The sequence below is a fragment of the Agelaius tricolor genome, unplaced genomic scaffold (genome assembly GCF_023055355.1).
Source record: "Agelaius tricolor isolate 1412-34295 unplaced genomic scaffold, bAgeTri1.0.p SCAF_1, whole genome shotgun sequence".
Taxonomy (NCBI): Eukaryota; Metazoa; Chordata; class Aves; order Passeriformes; family Icteridae; genus Agelaius; species Agelaius tricolor.
Genome location: NW_027269261.1, coordinates 104,831,852 through 104,847,749, shown reverse-complemented (window position 1 = coordinate 104,847,749; position 15,898 = coordinate 104,831,852). Strand labels below are relative to the sequence as shown.

The window sequence follows — 15,898 nt, the reverse complement described above, 5'->3', positions numbered from 1 at the left end:
TAAATATATTTCTAATCACAGGTCTTTCCTCCATCATGGCACTTACTACATCTCCATTTGGATATTAACTGGCTAGTATTGGAAGTTCTTCATGTACTAGGTGAAAAACTGAAGAGTAAGTATGCAGGCCTTTTTCTTGAACTTAATTCTTTTGCATATGACTTACCTAATTTTCCCATCTTGATTTGTCCAGTATAAAAACTACTACTAAAATTTAAAAACTACTTTTGGTAGTTTTTAAGCATAGCTGTCTGTGTTTAATGGGGTAAACTCAGATATGGTAAAGGTAGGTTCTTTGTGAATCATTGTGCAGCTCAAATTAAATAAAATTGTATTAGGAATTTGCTCTGTCAAAAAAAGATCACGGAGTTCATACTCACCTGATGCAGCATACTAAATATTTAATAACAATGCACTTCCTGACATCACAAATAAAAATGCATTTAGAGATACCCAGAATGCATAACAATGAATGGCAATTTGATGACAACAATGTAGGAAAAGTGTCCAGGCATGGACCAGGACAAGGATTCTTGGAGGAGAGAATTTGTATTGCTAAGCATGTGTGACACTAAGAAAATATTGGGCAAAAGAAGAAGCCTCAATCCGGGGAGCTTATAAAAGTACAGAAAGAAAAGGGCAAGGCAATATCTTTTTAAAAAAATTTATAAGGCTTTAAAAGGGCAAAAAGTAAGTTGATAAGAGTAAGCTGTTCATAGAAGTTAGATTAAAAAGGTCATAGAATGCAATTGAAAAACTCAATTTCAGAGGAGTTCAGTTTGCTGAAGAATTGTTAAAATAGAGAAGAGAACTTTATTTGTTTTGTGAGGCTTATATGTGTTTTCCATGTCCGTTCTACCAAAATAAATCACAAAAGTGTGTTTTCTTTCACAATTGGTGTGTCACTGCAACCATACCTTCCCTCACACCACCTGATTATAAGTTGTGAATATAAATTCCATATAGGAATTGCAACAGTTGAAGTAATGTTGAGGTATAGAAAGAACACACTATATGCTTACCCCTGTAACTGGTGTTGAATGTGAACTCTTGGATTAGCTTTTGCCTGCTCCGAGTGCTGTCACAACACAGCCTTGCTCCCATTAACACATTTTCTCTGTTTCTACATTACTGTATAGTGTGTAGGTTGGCTTTTTGTTCCATAATTCTAAGTTTCTCTTATGATCCATTGTGGGATAGTGTGTTTGCCTTTTTTAGAGCATTTTGGAGAAAGGATAGTGAAGCTGTTGGAGGCAATTTATTTTCCAGAATTCAATATTTATTTCTAGATAATGTTCCGAGTTATAATGCAGTCATCTTTGTAAGAGAAAGCTCGTGATTTTTAACAACAAAATTTACTAGTCAAGACAGTCATATTTCTACATACATCATCTTGCATTCTTATGTGCTTAGAATTTCCTAGGTTTTTATCTCATTCTCTAAAGTGTTCTGAGTGGAAACTTCACACTGCTGAGACCAGTGGCAGGATAGTGGATTCAGGGCTTCACCTTATATTTCCAGGAATAAAATACAGGCTCGCTCTAGGTATTGTCTGCTCTGCTGATGTCAAGGGAGATGTACTGTTGAAAAGCTTGTGGGATAAGATCTTACAGCCTCTTAACTTCACCATTTTATCTGTTAATGCCTACAAATGCTCAAGTTGGAACATGATCATGCCAGCTTTCTACATCAACACATCCAAAGGAAAGTGTTAGACCTCTCCAGAATTGTTTGTCATCAACTTGCATATCTGCAAAACATGTCATGATTCCAGAACATGCGCACTGCCATGTGACAAAGAGGAACTTGCAGATAAATAAATCTTTATTCCTTTGCAAAATCTGTGCCAATAAAAGGCTGTAAAGTGCCAAGCTTTTTTACTGTCAACCTGAATAATACCAGATTTCAATGCAATGATGGAGATTGGCTTGAATTTAGGATGAGCTTTCTCACATGAATTTATAAATTAAAATTACATGCAGGTCAACAAGCCCATTCTAAAATATATATATGTCTTAGAAGAGAAATCCTGTCTGTTTTATATTGCTAGAACCAAACCTGGAACTAAACAATTCTGCTTTCCTTTTGTATTTTAGGACAAGTTGTATATGCGAACCATTTCATTAATCTAACTGGAGAGAATCTAACCAATATCAGTTTATTTGAAAAACACTCTGGAAATCTCATATCTGATTTAATAAGGTTGGCCATCAACAAATATACAAAGGTAACTCTTTTTCCTTATACAGGCCATGGGCAGTTAGATGCTTTTACTGGGAACCATATGAATTGGGTATCTCACCAGTGCATGGATGGCTTCTTAGTGCTTAGTTGTAAATGTTACGTATAGGTTTGTATTTCCATGTTTTAAAGAGTGTTATTTGTTAGGAGCTCAAATTGTGTTATAATTATTCATGACCATCTGGCAGTTGAATGAGACAGTAATATTGAAATGCACTGTGTACAGAGCAGAAGTGAGTGCCACATTTTCTAAGTTCAGTGTTCCAGGTTTAATGCCAAACATGGCACAGTCTAAAAGGTTTAGATAAATGCAAAAAAAAAAAAGTCTTTTCAAACTCTCTGAACAGGAACAAAAAGAGGATAACTCTAATCCTGGCAGTAAGCTAACTGGACACTTAGAGAATGTCATATTACGGTTTATTGTTGCAGTGTGCCTATTTCCACCACCTCATCTTTCTGTTAGAGCACTTCTGCATTTGTCATGGGAAAGCTTTTCTGTGTCTTCTCTTTTCCTTTTTCTTCTATAGCTGCAGTATTTTTCTCACTTGTTTTGAGCACTCCAGAGCTAGAAGGTCATAATAGCTCCATATAGCAGCCAGTAAAAGAGCTGTGTAATCTTTGTGTCATTGTGAAACCTCTTTAGATGGACGTGTATGATCCATGAATGCAGGACTGAGCTCTGAGAAGACATAGCAGTGACCACTGTATAAGTTATGTTTTCCTAGAACAAAAGCATAAGAAATAAAGTCCCTCTTCTTCATGTTACTTTTGAGGATGGGGGAAATGGCTGTACTAGCCTTTGATAACTGTTCTTTTAAAATACCTTCCTGTAGAAAACTGTTACCCTTTAAAATCAGTTTTGATCTATTAAATTCAGATAATACTGCCACCTTCTCCCCTGACAAAAGGCAAATAGATGAGAGTAATATTTTATAACAGAAAATTCAAATAGTATCTATCTGTTGAACACAGTGCTTGATGGTAGGCTTGAAAATTTCAGATGATAAAATGACAGATTCTACATTCTTTCACAGAGCCACGTTACAAAGAGAGAAGATGGTTTTGCCACTGCTTTTTCTTAAGCTTTCTCTAGGCTTGGGTCACACTGCTTGAATTAGTTCTATTTGAGATTAATTTCTGAAGTGAAGCTTGCACTTGAGCTGATGCCTCCTATAGTATGCAACCTTTCTGTCATCCCATAATGGAAATAGCATCCCTCAAAATTGTTCAAAATGCAGCTAATACTCCTAGTAGGTGGTACCATCAGCTCATCACTAAAACAAAAACATGTCCTTAGGCTTTTGGCTGAGAACGTTCATGAGTGCAGCTCTTAACATTTGTGGATATCTTTGGAAAGAGGGACATAAACTCTAGTGTTCCAGATTCATATTTTCAGATTGCTTTCTTGGGCAGCTCTGATATCAAAGTGCTTGACTTGGATCATGTACTGACTCCACTGTGGTCTGAGACATGTTTGGCAGAGAAATATCTATCTGTGGATATCTTTCTTCTGTCTTTAGCAGTCACACCTCTGGCACCAGAGCTGTATTGTCCCAACAGCACCACAATTTTGGGTTTTAAACATTCTTACCAAGACACTGAAACAAGGATGTTGTGAGAGGAAATGTGGAGTGTGTCTGAAGAAATCAGTATCATGGCTATCCTTAGTCTAAGCAATGGTGTCTTGCTTTGATACTAGTACCCAGACTCTGTCCTGAATGGATATGCACATTTTCATATTTCATATGTTCATATTTATAATTCATATTTATAATTGAAATTATTTAAACCTGTATGAAACTGTAGTTGTAAAAATATTTTAAAGGTGCATAATAAATAAGAAGTTTGCATCCTAATAGAATATTATACAGATTTGAAATTACTGGTGATATACTTGTTGTTCCAACTGAGAAAGTGTAGGTTTTTAGTCATTCACTCCCACTTCTATAATGTCTCACACAGCCACTGCTGTCACTGGCATTGCATATTTTGATTTAATTTTTAATTTGCACTGTTAGGTTTCCAAATTCAGAAATTATTTCAAGTGCCAGTGCGATTTGATAATAGCTGTGCGTGTATGGATCAGAAAAAACATGAGGATATAAAAATTCAGGCTCCACCTCATCAGATGTGGATGGCTAGGAGTTAGTTGGCTAAACTAGTCACCTGAGGTACTTTTTATTGTCATGGAAGGATAAGAACTGTTCTGCAGTGAGATTCATTAATCTCTCCAGGTACCTCTGTTTGCTTTAGAGAGGTGTAGGTTGATTATTCAATCTAGGACTACTTATTGTTTAGGGATAAAATGAGTATAAGCTGCTTTGTTTTCCCTCTTTTCTTTCTACATTTCTGCCATTGTGTCCTTGCTTGAAGGTAAAAAGTGCTGAACTGAGCTGTTTAAGCAAAGCTTTTCTCACAATTTTTGCCACTTCTGAATACTCTTCAGTGGGTTCATGTGTCTAAGGACAGAGTAAGTGAAGTTTTATCTATAGTATGATTATTTCAAATACAGGTCTGGTAGATCTTAAAATCATTAAAGCATACAGAGTTTCTTTATGTATTTAGCACTTCTTTTTGCTGTTGTGTTTTGTTTCATAATTGAGAGAATGTAGAATTGAAAGATGAATCACAAGAAGACTATTTTGCATTTGGAATGCATCAGTCTGAGTGAATTTTGTTAAATATGGAATAGTAATCAAGTAATGTACATGACTTGAAATATGCTGTTTTCTGCATATTAAAAGAATGCCTTGCAGTAAATTTACCGAAAAGCAGATTTTGTGAAATGTTGTGGGAACATTAACATCCTCATCATGCCAACAACAACATATTCTACTAGCATTATGCCTAGTCATTAAGGATTTTTCAGTTAAAAATAACAATAATAGCTGGTAAATAATTTGAAATCTTTTTCTTAAGAACATCAAGAAAATGTAATCAATCATTTTCTTTTCCCTACTATCAGACAATGAATTAGTATTTATTGTAACTCCTTTTCATTTAGGACGTGGAATGCCATTTTTATGGGATTATTTAATGTCTGAGAGTAGATCAGAAGAAACTAGGAAATGGCACAAACTATAATTTATGTAGAATTAGGAAAGAGTCTATGTTGTATGAGAGAGATATTTGGGATGTTAGTGAAATAATGCGCCTTTTAATGTGTTACTATAACTGTATTATTTACCTGAAAAAGCACCCCTCAAACCAAACAGCCAAGACAAGAAGAAATATTGCTATATAAAACACCATTTCAAAAATTAACACTTCTGTGAATAATTTTATTCTATATTCTCTTCCAGGTGCGACCTTCTGAGGCTCTTACCAGTAGCCATTATTCCTGTACCTGCATTAAAGAGCTATGGATTCTACTTATTCAGTTGCTGGACCACAGAAATAAAGGGTCTAATACAGAGGTAAAGGAAGAATGCTGTTAGCACGTGCAGTCACCAGATGTTCCCATATGGCCATGAATGCACAGATCTGATGGTAGAACTGAACTCATATTTGCTCCAGGAGAACTGCATGCCAGCTGTGATACCTTGGGTCACTGTCTTGAATGTGCATGAAATCCTTACTCTGGGTTTGCAGTGTGCTGTTGGGTTATGACCTAGCGCATTGATGAGGAGCAGTCCTAGTGCTAAAGAAAGCAAAGCAAAGGAATATACTGTGAAAGTTCTATTCTTTTTATGGAAGAGCAAAATACAAAAAGTCATGTTACTTATTTTTAAAAAAGTTTATTTGCAGTTTCTGTGGTATGTCATGCAGTGACTCATCTCCAGGCATTAGAAAAAACATGGGTACAGTCAGAACAATGATCCAGCTAGCTCGTGTTTCTGTCTTTGTTACCAGGACCTAGATAAGGTGGGTGAAATACACATGCAAAGAAGTCCCAGAGAGCTTCCTTAAAAGAAGGAAAGATAGGCACAGGCTGTAAGAAGTAGTAATATTGTGATATAGGCAAGGGTCTGAGTCAATGAGAATTAATCAGTTTGTCAGTGCTGGAACAGACTGTGACAAAACAGGGAACTGGAGTCTCTGTTTGCTGTCTTTCAGATTGATTCTCTACCACCTACTGTATTCCTCCTAGTTAGGATAGTCTGGCATTAGAAGTTTTTCAGAATTGTGTTATAACAATTCTCCATTAAAGAACTCTAATCTTTCTCTTGTGGGTGTTGGGGCACCATCCTATCTGCATGTCATCAGTCCATCAGCTTGTAGTTTTGCCTGTGAAGTATTGCACTGGTGACCCAAGCTTGTCCTTTCACAATGCTTTCTAGTGACATTTGAGAGAGGACTTTCTAAGGTAGCCTTGAGTTTTCTGTGGTAATACTCACAACTGCTTTTTGTTATTTTCTTTAAAAGAAAATAACAAAAAGAACTGTCATCTTGCTTGTTCTCTGTAAAAGCAAATTAATCAATAGGACAGTGTTGTAGAGAAAATTGTTAACATAGGTTTTGTTATTGAAGACAGTTCAAATTACCTTTTGCATTTTCTACAGTGTTTCTGGAGCTTGGTGAATACAACCCTAAAGAATATCTTTGAACAGCCAAGTACTTCTGAAAGTGTGTCTGGGTTTGACACAGTTCAATGTAAAGACCCCCTGAGTTTTAGCTGGTGGATGATGAGTCATCTGGCACCGCTCTACCAGTTTGACCGTAATGGGAATCTAGATGAAAAGGTGGGTATGCCTTTTTCTAAATATCTAAGAGTTACTATAATTGATTTTGATCTCTTTGGTTATTTTTGTTGACAGAAAGCAATACATTGTAATGCAGGAATTTTCATACTCCTTAAAAAAGTTGGTTTTAGGTTGGAAGTGTTAAGATGTACTTTGTACAAGTCAGTAAATGTTCCAGGAGTCCCAGACATATTCATGTTACATACCAAATATTCAGTAGAGAACTGTGTGAAGGAAACTTGAAATATCCCAACCAGTCAGTAGCACATATACTTCATGATATAGCATATGTTTTAAGATTGTCTGCCTGTAGCATTTATGGTTTACAAATCCCTGGATTTGTTGTTTTAGGAATTGAGCACATGAGTTTGTGGTTTATGAAGTATAAACCTTAAATGCTGACTTTGTAATTATTAATGCCACTTATTTTTCTAAAGTGATAGCTCTGCTCTGGATAAATTTAAATCTCTCTAATTGCATTACCTTTGCATCACAGCCATAACATCATAAGAGATATATATATTTGTCTATCCAGCTTCATTTTTTATGTTGGTATGCTACCAATAAACACTGTCTAATGACTTGAATTCAAGTTTTGGTTTAGGAAACTTGCACATGCTGAGGCAATTCATCCATTTTGAGATGTATAAAAGTGGACAATTTTTCTTAATTGTCTATAGAGGAAGCTTGTTAGAAGCCAATGAGGTGGATGAGGACCCAGAAACTGTGGGGTTTGGGGTGTTTTTGGTGTAGTGTGTTTTGCTTGGGTTTTTTTCCCCAGCAGTGTTTTTTGCACTAGGGAGACTCTGGTCATGCCATCCTCTGTCATTTCTCCTTCTGTTCTTTTATGCCGTTACTGTTATTCTTTTTTTCTGTTTGTTTTGGGGTTTTTTTGTTGTGGTTTTTCTTTTATTTTTGGGAGGGGGGTGTTGGAGGTCTCTTTGTTTGATTTTCGAATTTTTTAGTATGGTGGCTTTTTTAACCTTTTGGCTGCATTGCCCATATTTCCTAATTTTCCAAGCATAAACTGTGTGGCATCTTCCACAAACTAGGCTTAATTGCCCTTTATTACGAGTTGTCTTTAACTATTTGTAATTTAACAATGCATATTTAAACTGCAAAGGCTTCTTTATGTTAAAATGGGTTCTTACGTACCTTCTTTATGTTAAAATTGGTACTGTGATTTCCATTCCTGATTTAGGATGAGAGTTTAAAACCTGGAAATGTGTTTGTGAACTGCAAATCTGTAAGGAGGGAAGAATGATCATGCAGGTTGAGCAATTTTGATAACTTAAAATCCCTTTCTTTGTCTTTAAATGCAGTAAGTCTGTAAATAGAAAATGAAAGAAAAGTGTTGAAATTTTGAGAATGCTTACAATACTAAGTAAAATTAGACTTTCAAAAAAAAGTTAGAATTACTTGGATTTTCTAATTTGCAAATTTATTTTAAAAAGTTTAAATGTAGCAAAGGTGTGTTAATTCAGTTCTTGAATACTTCACTGAAAAACTCATGACCGTGTCTGTTGGCTGGGATGTGGCATGCTTATGCTTCTTCTGTTTGCCAGTTTACAAACCCTTTAGGAGGCCATGGCAGGCTGCTTGTTATCATGTGGCAAAGTGAAGCAACTTCTTGCACATGTATACAGTGTAAAGTTGCAGACCAGGACTGATTGTTACACTGAAGGTTGTCCCAAGCTTCCCTTGGTTTTGCATGTTACTGCCTGGTGGGGGAGAGGGGCACAGTCCAGAGCGGATTATAGAGGGACCTTGCAAATAGCATTACTGCACTTCTGCTTCTTAGTGGAATTTAGGAAGTGAGAAAAGGTTATTCCCAGGTGAAATACAGAAATCTGTGTGAAGCACACATATATACTGGGTTTCTTATATTTAATGCCCTAATCCAAATACAGTGATACTGATTACTTTTATCACTGGGGCTTTTTTCCTGTATTTCACTCTGATAGATACTCTGTATTTAGCCTCATGAGAGATTGATTTTTTTTTTTGCTCCAGGCACTGTATTATTTACACAAGCCAAAAAAACATGTAGAATGGGAAAAAGAATTCCTGTTGTTCTTATTTTAAAATAGGAATCTGAGACACAGTGACAGGAAGTGACTTGCCCAAGATTAAATAATACTTTTCCTTTAGACCCCACCTGGGAGAAGAGAATTTCCAAGTCTTGATTTGTAAATCATGAGACCATCCTGTGCATGCTTCTCTTGACGTTTCCAGTAGTCTTTATGTTCAAACTGTTAGCTCTGCTTTGCATTTCTGAGGTACTGTGAGTTTGTCCAGGGATCCCTGTTCTCATACGAAAAAAATCTTACCAGTAACATCAGGGCCTTTTCACCCACCACAGTAATATAATCTCTCATAGACAGGTTGATGGTAACCATCCCTTCAGGTCCTGTTCCCCTCCTTGAATTGCAACCTCAAAATATTTTTTGAACATCATAAGGTAAAACAGTCTGTGATATGAATTTGTGAAGTCAGTACAATTACATGAGGACTCTTTTGTCCTGTTTTGTTGATTAAACATATGATGCAATGGCTTTGTGACACATGCCTTCTTTTAATTAACTCTGATCAGAGGTGGGAGTGTGATGTGTCATAGTGATGGTTATTCATATGCTCTGTAGCAAAAATTGCCTCTAAGCCTATCTCATCTGTGGAAGATTTTCAATTTTTTAATGTGGTCTGCATGGCTGTAAGGTTGTTATGAAAGCTTTTAAAATTCCAAATAGGTTTCAGACTTGCTTCTTTTTATTTTTTCCCCCTTTAGCTCATAAAACACGATTTCAAATATGCAATGATTCATATATATTGAATATATATTTCACATACATGAAACCACATTTTTAAACTAGAAACTTTTGGACAGGTTTCTTAGAGACTGTTCTGAGGGATGTGCAGTACGTGTCTCTTTCCATATTCCCCAGTCCAGGTCCCACTTCACTCTTCTGAAAAGTAGGATTTGTATATTTAAAACTCAGATGGGACCTGATGAGAAAATTTGCCACTTCTGAACATTGCAGGGGTCAATTATAATATCCTGTAGGCTAAGGTAATATAGGCAGAGTTACTTGGGGCTAAGAATTCTTGCCTTTGAATAGAATAATCTGAAATGACTGTGGCAAGATATGCAAACGTGGACTTCCAGCTAAGAAGCCTAATATGGCTTTTCCAGGTACTCAGCTGTTAGTCCTTGCAAAAGTTTCTTCCTGCAAACTCAGCTCAAGTTTTTGGTTTTAGCAGCACTTCTATGCACTGTGAGGTCTCTCGGTTCTGTTGATTTCTAGGACTCTCTTGGGGTGGAGGGAGGATGTTTTAAGACATGTGGTTTGGAGTCAAAGATATAGGTTCTGTGTATGTTTTGACAGGGACAGATTGTAAACAATGGTAAACAGGTGCTGTGCCATATTGCCAGTGCAGTAGGGAATACTGTTTGGATATAAATCTATTGGGATTTGAATGAAGCAAGTCTGTTAAAATATAGATAGAATTGTAACTAAAAAGAGTGCAGCAGGTGGTTAGTGTCCTTCTTTCCTGAGTTTGGACTGAACTTGGGTGCACTCTTGTAATCAATCCCAGCTGGTGTCAGGAGTTTGCCCTAGATTATTCCAAGATCTTGTAAGGTGATCTGCATACTGCAGACAAGCTGGAACTTTGGCAGTAAACACCTGTTGTATAAAACATGTGTCCTTGGTCTATGGAACTGCTAAAAACATGTTCTAAGCAGGCTGATTCAAACAGTCAGTCCTCTCATAGACATATATGAGTTTAGCATAACTCTAATAGCTACTTATTGCTGCCAAAACTGGTCTTTTAGCAGTTCCTTAGCTTTCCTTGAAATCTGCAGTAGGATGTTGCCCGTGTGTAGGTATTCACATAACATCAGGCTCTAAAACACAGTCAAAAATTAAATGTACATAATGGCCAGATTTGTCCAGAAATGCTGATTGTTCCTAACCCTGGGTTTACCTGTTACTGAAGTGCTGCCTTTACTCCTTGACTGTCTGTTGATGCAATGTCCTCCTGACACCATGCTAGCTCTGGTTTCATGATACAGAGCCTTTGGCATCAGTAACAGCTTAAATCCTGTTCACCACCCTAGGCATGATATGCCCTCTGCTGTTCTGGCACAATTTTTGCTCTCCATTTCCTGTGACCTAAGTCAGGCCCTATTCCCTTTTTCATTCTTTCTTACTCTCCTAAAGCTCTGTGTTGATTCACTGTTCTGGCTTGTAGTCCCACAAACAGAAGTACCAGAACAACTGAGCAGTGGCTGTAACTGTGAGGGCAGAAAGAGGAGCTCAGAGTGAGGAAGAAGCAGTGGGAATTTCTTAACTGATACAGGTCAAGTTCCTGAATCATGAAATCTCAGCTTTAGTGTAACTTTCTGTAGATCTGTCCTTTCATTTATATTTGTTCCATAAACAGTCTATGGGCTGTGACTTGCTATCATTGTCTGTCTGTCTGTTCAGTATTCTCTTTTTCTTGTGGTGTAAATGTAAAGTCACCAAGTAGTCAAATATAGTTGGATGAGTATTAGTGCATTTTTTAAAAGAATTAATTTTTTAAATTATTTTGGTACTTTCTGGAGTTCTGTGTGAATCTGTCACCAAGCCACACCATTAATCAGTTTAATCAGTAGCAGAGGATGATGGAGCACAATGGTGTTGCTGCTGAAAAGTAGTTATATTTCAATTACCAAAGCATAAAATGCTCTTTATTGTAAATTCTAAGCTGATGTTTAAAGGACAGCTATCTGCAGAATAATGTACAAGGCTGAACAGCTGTGGTAGTGGAGGGAACAAGTAAGGCAGGACAATGATGGAAGTACTATGTTCACACATCTACTTATCTACAGAGGCTATATATGTAGCTGTATGTAAGAGATGATTGTGGAATCTCCTAGAAATGTAAGTATATTGGCCTTGTTGCTTTTTTTTTTCTCTTGAGAAAATAGCCTTAGTCGCAAAGCCTTTTACCCTTTTCTTTCCTGCTTTGCATAAATAGATGGAAAGGAAAAAGCAAAAAACTCTGAGATTATACCTTTTCTTCCTTCTTACTCCTTATAGCTTCCTTTTTACAGAACATTAAAGAAAGAAACTGTAAGGAATACTGCTTGGGCTAATAACAAATGCCTGATTTTTGCATCTCCATTAAAAGTGAAGGTTGGGATTGCAGATGAGTCACCTAAAGTGGTTCAAGTTGCATACTTCTTACTTTTATTAGCTTTCTGAGGGCTAATTTTTAGGACAGATATCAATTACGTTCATAGAACAGAAAAGCTCTTTTTGGTGATGACTACTGTATTCTGTCATAAAATTAAATATATCTGGAAATAGTTTGTCTACTTACATTTGTGTTATTACATAGTGCTTCCTGTAAAGGATACAAATGCTATTTCATGTTGATAATTATTTTTCAGAAACAGAAGGAATCCAATTGGAAATTTGTGGAGGAGCTGCTTAAAAAATCCACTGATGCTCAAGTAAGTGCATAAAAGAAAGAATAATGAACAAGGAAAGTGTCAGGGATGCTTTCAGGAAAAGACAGTGCATGAAACAAAGTCCAACTAACAAGTGTATTTTTGGAGTTGTAGTGTTTTTATCACTGGTGAATGAACAACCTTGACATAGCTAAACTATGACAGTGTACAGTTCCCTCCTTGTTAGCAGTTCCACTTGCTTTAAAGTGCTTGTGCCTGATGCTAAATTGTCAGATAAAGAAAAAAGATAATTATCCTGGAAGGGTAGTATATGGCTTCTTAGACAAGATGTATTCAGAATAAGAACTGGATGCTTAGAAAATGTAAATCAGATACTGAATGTAAGGATATCAAGTTGAGGAGACATGATGAAGGAGATAGTCAGTTGCATTGAAAATTCAGCTATATCCTCATCACAGCGGGAAGGTGACTTGCCTTGCTGAGCAATTTGTCTTACAGGCTTGAATCAAACTCTTACTGATAAGGTTCTAGTTTCTGAGCACTCATTTCATACCTTATCATTTTTCTTTCTGCAGAACTGTTAATGCAATGCTTCATGGCCCAGAGGTCAGAATTGACCTCCTTTTAATATGCTTTTAAATATGCTGTTCATCAAGTTTTTAAAATAAGTTACATTGTAGCTCTGTAAATTTGTTCTGAAGTTGCATGGCACAAATTGCAAATGTTGTATCGGCAATGCCTGTAAAAATAATTCCTTTATTTCTGTATGTTTAAGACAAGAATAAACATGTTTATTTTTTCATTTGGCATATGAAATTAAGAAAAATCCTGCAAAGTTCTGTTTTTGAAAGCAGAAAGGGAATCAGTTCTTTCAGTTTTTTAGATTATAAAACTCTTGCTCATGGAGTAGCAACAACTGTAGTTAAAGCTGGAATATGGAACAATACTTCTTACAACTATTTGACAAGAAAATATTTGTGGCTTTTATGAGAGTTGAAATGATAGCGTGAATTTTCAGATTTCTAAACATAAACTCTAATGTTTGGCTATGTAGTTGTACTTTATCAGCTTAAAAGATTAAGTCTTTTTGAATGATTTTACAGTATATGACTGAAAATACAAATTGTGCATATACATTAAAACCCCAAGTGATGACATTACTTATTGGATGCACTTACCATTCTGTGAGAGAAATTGGGGAGATTTAGATAAGATGCATAAAAACTGAGTGGCTTATTAGCCACCTTCCTCTTTGCATCTTCTGTGTGGCAGCAACCTGAGACACATATTTGTAGTTAATGTTCTTTTCTTCAAAATAATCCCCTTTTCTTGTGAGTGTTTATTATTTTGAATAAAGATTACTTTGAAACAGAACATACATAAAATATGTGGGTTTTAATGCTTTTGTTAAAAAAGTATTGAACTGTAGATAGTTTAGAAAGGCAGCTAAGTGGCCAAGTTCAGAAGATTTGCATATTGAGTCAGTCATGACACAGTAATATGAAGCAAATATGTGTTTTAATTTCCAAAGGCAACCACTGTTGGAATTAAAACAAATCCTCATTTGCTAAAGACGTGGTTGTAACTATTACCAACCATCTAAGGAGCCATCTAGTTTATTTCCCTTTTTTATTTGTTCATTATTTTTTCTTGCATTATGGAGTTAGCTGCCCGAGGGAAGTGCTCCTGGGGGAACATTAATTCCTCTATGTGCATGCACGAGTGAATGGAGTACTTTATTAAAACACACATCCTGCTCCCTATCCCTGCACAGCAGCCTTCCTGACAGTGCCTAGGAAGGAAAATTCTTTTGCCAGTAGACATGTCCATCTCCTCTGTTGATCTGTCAGCTTCAAGTGGCCACTCCTATCTTTTATCTTATCCTTTTGCATCTCTTAAGTATTTTTGAGTCCAGAAAATGTAGTAATGAGGAGCACAATGAGATATCAAGAAGTCAGTAGTGAAACGGAGCATTGAAAAGTGGGAAAAAGCAAAACTGATAATAGTATTCTTTGAATGAACAGCAGGACAGAATTGATGATACTGCCTATTAACACTTGGCATGACTTTATTAGTTAATCCTATCTGAGCCATCCTTTTCAGGATACAGCCTGTTATCTACTAAAGATGCACAGCAATAGCTGTGCGAAATAAATTAAAATAAATAATAGTGCGAATTGCCTGTTTGCTAGAGAGGGCAGGAGTTGGTAGTTGAAAAACTTCATTTTTAGGTATATGGCAACTTAAAAACTAACCATATTTAGTACTATGTTCATCAGCCTCATAATCTTGTGCCTGTTGCTCCCTAATTTCCCTATAGCTTGTAGACTGTGCATGCTCAGAAGAATGGCAATTTACACTGAATGGGGGGGGGGAAATTAAGAAGAAATAAAGTATGTGTAGTTTTGTGTGTTCAAAAGCATCTGAAAAAGGTGCAGAACATACATTTGTAAGGTAAATTGATAATCTCCTAACAATGACTCTTAAAGTCTCTTCATGTGAGCTTCAAATTCTGTGCTGTGAAAAGATGGTTCAGTAGGTGTTGTTGCAGCCACTGAGGGTACCAGAGCATCATGAACCAGCAGAAGCTGGAGTTAGCTTTAACATCCTTAGGACAGCTAAGTATTGGAGTACAAAAATGCCTAACCAGTGTTCAATCTGCAGCATTTTTGTAGTTTCAATAATACTGTTGTGTTTAGTGGTCCACATGCAGGCAGTAGAGAGCCTAAGGCATGGTAATCCAGGATATGCTGCATTTTGGGTGTGATGAGGACCTTCAGAAGATGGTGCTGCCTGTCCAGGTGAAGGTGGTTGAGGGGTGCCCCTATAATGCCCTGCTCCTGACAGGAGCTCCTTTAAGATTCAGTCAGCCTGCTGCTGAGCAAGGAAAAGATGTGAAGGTGCTGTTCATCCTACAGGATCAGTAGTCGTGGGACCCAAAAGACCCTGTGAGAAGATAGGAGCAGTCATGGATACCTGGGCAAATGCAGTGGGCTTCTGCCTTGGATATATCCTTTCAGCTTCAAACAGTTGACCAACAGCTGAGTTCTTCAGCCACAAATTGCTCTCTTAAAATTCCAGGTAGATAAGAGTTGAAGAAAATTGCTCATGTGAAAAAACTCCCAGGTCTATCACAAAAAAAGAGCATTTTTGGGGAAACTAGTTGTATGAGGTGTTTCCTACCATTTTTGTAATTTGGAATTCTCATCCTAAAGAAGAAAAAAACCTGGTTTACAATTCTTTTTGTACTGCAAAATGAAAATTGTTGTAGTAGTAATATTATCATAATTGTATTTGTCTACTAGGCAACATCAAACTGACTAGATTTATGGGTTGTCAGTATAAGAGGAATTTGTGTTTATGAAGTTTTATTGTGAGAATCAAAAGCTTTTTAGTTTGCAAGAACTAATAGCAGTCTGTCTTATTAGACTTCTCATTTTAGAAAATAAATGCTTTGTGCTGTTTCATTTCTGCCTCAATTTTGTTATACTTTCACTGTATTTTTTGTTTAATTCTG

General features: G+C 36.5%; 1 protein-coding gene across 1 annotated transcript in view; it reads left to right on the top strand.

Moving 5' to 3' along the window:
- The window catches only part of MMS22L (MMS22 like, DNA repair protein), an 88,676-nt gene that overhangs the window by 11,256 nt on the left and 61,522 nt on the right, over positions 1 to 15,898 (top strand). Inside the window, exons 7-11 of the mRNA XM_071446147.1 lie at positions 22 to 115; positions 2,097 to 2,227; positions 5,544 to 5,657; positions 6,744 to 6,923; positions 12,361 to 12,423. Of these exons, the coding sequence (XP_071302248.1) occupies positions 22 to 115; positions 2,097 to 2,227; positions 5,544 to 5,657; positions 6,744 to 6,923; positions 12,361 to 12,423 (582 nt within the window). The remainder of the gene's footprint in view (positions 1 to 21; positions 116 to 2,096; positions 2,228 to 5,543; positions 5,658 to 6,743; positions 6,924 to 12,360; positions 12,424 to 15,898) is intronic.